Source organism: Arachis hypogaea, chromosome 19, assembly GCF_003086295.3.
Source record: "Arachis hypogaea cultivar Tifrunner chromosome 19, arahy.Tifrunner.gnm2.J5K5, whole genome shotgun sequence".
In the NCBI taxonomy this organism is placed as follows: domain Eukaryota; kingdom Viridiplantae; phylum Streptophyta; class Magnoliopsida; order Fabales; family Fabaceae; genus Arachis; species Arachis hypogaea.
Window position 1 is genome coordinate 19,067,615 of NC_092054.1, and position 5,488 is coordinate 19,073,102.

General features: G+C 45.1%; 1 protein-coding gene across 1 annotated transcript; it reads left to right on the top strand.

Annotated features, from left to right (window-relative positions):
* Positions 1-2,413: 2,413 nt before the first annotated feature.
* Positions 2,414-4,016, top strand: LOC140182183 (uncharacterized). Its single transcript, XM_072228315.1, has 3 exons — positions 2,414-2,470; positions 2,644-2,702; positions 2,834-4,016. The coding sequence occupies exons 1-3, from the start codon at positions 2,414-2,416 to the stop codon at positions 4,014-4,016; spliced, it is 1,299 nt and encodes a 432-aa protein (XP_072084416.1).
* The last annotated feature ends 1,472 nt before the right edge of the window (positions 4,017-5,488 follow it).

A 5,488-nucleotide genomic window follows, 5' to 3' on the forward strand; every position in this document is an offset into this window, starting at 1 on the left:
GTTTTTTAATTTTTAAAGAGAAAAGGACAAATTGATTTTTAATTTTTTTGTATACGAACATTTAAATTTTTAATGATTTAAAAATACATTTAAATTTTTAACCTCTTCAAAATCCGGATATATAAATCTCTGAGTCTAATTTGTCCAATTTTAAATACTCTCTCACATGTGCATCCATATCAATTAAGTCAGTACAACAAGAGTCACATTTGATTTTTTTGTTGAGTCTAACAGACCCAAGTGAATATCAATTGTTCAATTGGACTGGCCGCATAAATGACATATACCTTTCACGGAAACAAAAAAGGGATACGATCTACATGTTTGCGTTCATACGCTACACTACAAAGGGAGGAGTTTTGAAAGCTATAACAGAAATGAATCATATGAAGCTAAGAGGAAAGGAGGTGTTTGTTGGGGAAGCAAAGTACAGGAGATCGTTGGTTACGAAGGACATGAAGAAGATACAGATAGCAGATGGCAACCGAAATGACATGATCCGCCAACCGCCGCGAGAAAGTAAGCCTGCTCAGATAACCCCATCTAGCTGCCCTGAAGATGTATCCAAAGGGAAAAGGAACCAAGATCCACATGGAAATGGGTGGACAAAGAAACTGGAAGTGGCTGTGGCGAAAGAAAATTTAAACTGACTACAGAAAAGTCTTATAGGTAGTACGATGAAGGCCATTGACTTTAGGTCACTAGAGGGCATGGTTGAGAAGATGTTCCCTCAAGTAGTTCAAGTTCGTGAAATGGGAGCGTATAAAGCAATGTTGACCTTCGACAGTCTGCTGAACGCTGAAGAGTCGTACACGTTTAAAATGAATAGCCTACTGCAGCTGTTTCATAGCGTATGGAGGTGGGATGAATCGGAAAGAAGTGAATCTCGCAGGGTGTGGTTAGAGTGCTTTGGGATTCCGCTTCATGTTTGGTCTGTGGATACCTTTAGGTCGATAGGAGGTCTGTGGGGGGAGGTGGTTGGGTGTGATAAAGCAACGGAATCATGCTCTTCGTTCAGTGTTGGACGGGTCCTAATTGATACCTGTGCTATGGATGTAATTAATGAATGGGTTCATATCACAATAGGCACCAGTGGATTCGATGTTTTGGTAAAAGAGGTGGGTAAGGAAGCTTATGGTTTGCACTGTAACATGGACAACATGGCCGATGGTATACAAAGACGCGATTATTGGGATCATACAACAACAAAGGTTGGTGATGATAAAGCTACAACGTCTGTAATGTCAACAAAGGTGATAGGTTATGATGATCAGGCTGCGGAAGTTGCTATGAAGGTGCTAAGGGATGAGGTTGAAGATGAGGGTAAACCTGTAATTTCAGATTGAACGAGTGGAGTTATGACAATTTAATACACAATCAAAGTAAAATGGTAACACACCAGCCTCTTAAGGAAGAGAATAAAGGATTGGCAGATTCGGCGGGATTTGATAATTACAACGAAGGGGATTCTGAGGCCACCTTACCGTGAAACTATAGTGGACCACATATTGGGCTGGGTAAGGGGGTAAGTTTGGTTAACTCCAATGTAGGAGGCCTGGTAAACTATGCAGACAGCTATGGATTGGGCCAAGAAGGCCCAAGATCACCACCAGCAATGCTAACAAGTTCACAATGCAAGAAGAGCGCTGGTGGACCTCCTGGGCTGGATCCACGCATGCTGAGTCGGGTCGGTGGGCTCCAAGGAGAAAGCGGCGGGTCTGGCTATGCTCCCCTGACGCTAAGGTCTTCCCGTGTGTGGAGGGGCGAGAGTAGTATGTCGCGACAGGAAATCACCGGCGCTGAAGGCCGCCGAGGGGACATCACGGTGGTTAGGGAGTCGGCTCAGGTGCGCCATTGGGTTGTTGCCGAACCCACGCTGGAAGCCGGTAATACCTATGAAGAAGGGCGAAGTCCCGTGGAGGGGGAAGAAGTCTTCGATCGATCTGCTGGAGGGGATCCGAGGTTGCCTGGGCTTGTCGGCGGAGGGGTTGAAGTCAGAGGAAGCCGAGCGGTGATGGTGGGGTGCCGCGTGAGAGAAGGGGTACAAGTGGCTGGGAGTGTGATCGAGAAGACTACCAACGAACCTCAGGAAGATACTAACCTCGGGTTTCACGGGGAAAAAACTGCAGCTGTTGGTAATGAAGATAGTGGTATTGGCTCTGTAGAAGACATTAATCTCACTGATCAGAATGTTAGCAAGAGCGCCGGTGACAGACAGAACCAATCGGGGGAGGAAGGCCACGCGATTTCTGATGAGGACAGTGGCACTGAGGCCCTAAGCCTGGATGAGCAGGAGACGGAAAATAAGAAGACCTGGAAACTAGCCAAGGAATCAGAAGCAGTGCTGTATGATGAAGAGGACGACATAATGGCTATTCTTCAAAAATAGAATGAAGCTATCGCTCGGAAAAAAATGTTAGCAAAACAGAAAGCTAAAGCAAGGCGGAGCAGGCCGAAATCTCACAAAAAGGTGTGTAATTATATTGTAAAATGACTTTAGGATCATGGAATGTTAGGGGGTTAAGGGGGGATGGAAAGATGAGGATGGTGAAGGACCTAAAGAGGAAATATAGGTTGAATAGGTTAGGCTTGGTAGAGACTAAAAGGCAGATTATAACAAGATTTGATGTTTTGAAAATTTAGGGGAATGGCTGTGCAAGGTGGGAGTATGTGGGGTCTGATGGTGCGTCTGGTGGGCTACTGTTAGTGTGGGATGATGCGTTTTTTAAAATGCGTAATTGCCATAAAGGAGAGAGGTGGTTGTGTGTTGAAGGGAGTTGTTGAACAATAATATTGATTGTGCTTCTTTCTTAGTTTATGGTGTGCATTCTAGAAATGAAAAACTTATTGTGCGGGAGGAATTGAGTTACATAACTGGTTTGTGCCAAGGCCCCTGCTACTTTTTAGGGGACTTTAATGAGATTGTACAGGTGGAGGAAAGACAAGGCAACGATACGTTACCTTCATCGGCGGAAGATTTCAAGAATTGGATATCTGACATGGGCTTGGAGGACTTGCCGATCACTGACCGTAAATTTACATGGTTCAGAGGACGATCTTGTAGCCGCATCGATAGAGCTTTGGTCAATTTGGAATGGCTTGAGGTGTTCCCGGAGACTCGCTTGAGAGGTGGGCCACGGGGATTGTCAGATCACTGCCCGATTATAGTGGAGGTTAACAGGCAAAGGGATGGGCCGAGACCGTTCAGAAGTCTAGATTCGTGGTTCACTCATGAAGGCTTTATGAGATTGGTTAAAGAAGAATGGAGAGGGCTAAGTGACTTACAATTCACTGATAAATTAAAGGCTTTGACGGGTCCTCTGGGAAGGTGGCATAAGGCGAATTTTAGTGATATGGATAAGAAAATTGCGAAGTTTGAGGACGAGATCAAGAAGCTAGATGACATGGTGAGTGATAGGGTTTATGATAGAACGGTGGAGGTTAGAAGGAGAGCGTTAGTTGTGTGCTGCGAGAAATGGTATGTGAGGAAAGAACTACATTGGAAGCAACTATCAAGGTCGAAGCACGCTAAGGACATGGATAAAAATACCAGATATTTCCACAACTTAGCTTCTGCGAGAAGGAGGAATAACAGGATTGATGAGCTGGTTATTAATGGACGGTTGATAAGGAATCAAGCTAGGATTAAGGTTGCCATCAACGGTTTTAACAAAAACTTATATTATCAAGAGAGGTCGCCCAGGATAGGTTTCAGAAATGGGCTGGTGAATGTGATCCGTGAGGAAGATACTTTGGCTTTAGAGCTACAACCGACACCTCAGGAGGTTAGGGAGGCAGTGTGGGATTGTGAATCCTCCAAGGCTCCAGGAAGTGATGGATACAACATGAACTTTATAAAGAAGTGCTGGGATGTAATTGGTGCTGAATTCACGGCAGCGTGCTGGACTTTTTCCAATCCTCCAAGTTATCGGCAGATGCTAATGTTACCTGGGTGGCACTGGCCCCCAAGTTTACTGGAGCCAAAGAAATCAAAGATTTGTAGCCAATTAGCATAGTGGGGTGTGTGTATAAGGTGATCTCGAAGCTGTTGGTTAGGAGAATGCGAGGAGTCATGCCAGGACTAGTGGGCGAGACACAGACTGCTTTTGTCAAAGGCCGAAAGATCCATGATGGGGCCCTGATAGCGTGTGAAACTGTCCAGTGGTTCAAACTAAGGAAAAAGGAAGCGGCAATTGTTAAGTTAGACTTTCAAAAAGCATATGATAGGGTCAAGTGGAGCTTTGTGGATCTTGTTCTGCAAAAGCTGGGGTTTGGACGAAGGTGGAGGGGCTGGGTTATGGAATGGATCAGCACGTGTTCTATGTCAGTGTTGGTAAACGGATCGCCTTCTAAGCCGTTCAAGATGGAAAGGGGTCTGAGACAAGGTGATCCTCTGTCCCCCTTTTTATTTGTTCTTGTTGTGGATGGCCTGCACAGGATAATTGGAAAGGCTGTTAGGAATGGTTGTATATCACCGTTGTTGGTTGGGAGAGATCATATCGAGTTGTCACATCTTCAGTTTGCAGATGATACGGTTTTGTTCTGCTCACCTGAGGAAGAAACCATTAAAAAACTACAAGAGGTTACTACGGTGCTTTGAGTTGATGTCGGGCTTAAGTATCAATTTTGATAAATCTAGCTTGATTCCTATTAACTATAATGAGCTGTGGATACGTCGTATGTGCAAGGTGTTAGGGTGTAAGGAAGCAACTCTTCCAGTAAAATACCTGGGAATCTCGCTTGGAGCAAATCCCAAGTTGGTTAAGACTTGGAAGCCAATTATAGACAAAGTGGAGGAAAAGCTTAGCCTCTGGAAAGCCAAGGTCCTCAACAAAGCTGGTAAATTGGTGCTTATCAAATCTGTGTTGAATAGCTTCCCGGTGTATTATCTGAGATTATATAAGATGCCTAAGGCTGTAGCGGAGAAGTTGATCTCCTTGCGGAGAAGTTGATCTCCTTACAGAGAAGATTCCTATGGAGTAAGGAGGATGGGAGGAATGGTATGGCTATGGTCAAGTGGGAGGTGGTGCAGGCTCCTAAAAGGTTAGGAGGCCTAGGAATTGGAGATGCTTTGATCCGGAACACAGCTCTTCTGTTTAAGTGGTGGTGGCGCTTTTCTAAGGAGGAATGTCCGTTATGGAAGAAGGTGGTCTGCTCCTGTAATAATCTGAATCCAACTGTGCCTTTGTCCACCCAAGAATTACCCGTGCGCGGGGGGGGGGGGGGTGGAGGGATATTTGTCAGTTACAGTTCACGACTCAAGAACTGAGACAGAAGATGATTGATGGGTTGTCTATGGAGGTCGGAGACGGAAGAGATACTCGCTTCTGGGAGGACGTCTGGCTACTTGGAGGGTTGTTGAAAGATCGTTTTCCTAGACTTTACTCTGTTTCAAACCAAGTAGGATCAGTGATAGGGGATTGTGGGTTTTGGGATGGCTTAGAGTGGATATGAAACTTCCAATGACGACAACAATTGTTCCAATGGG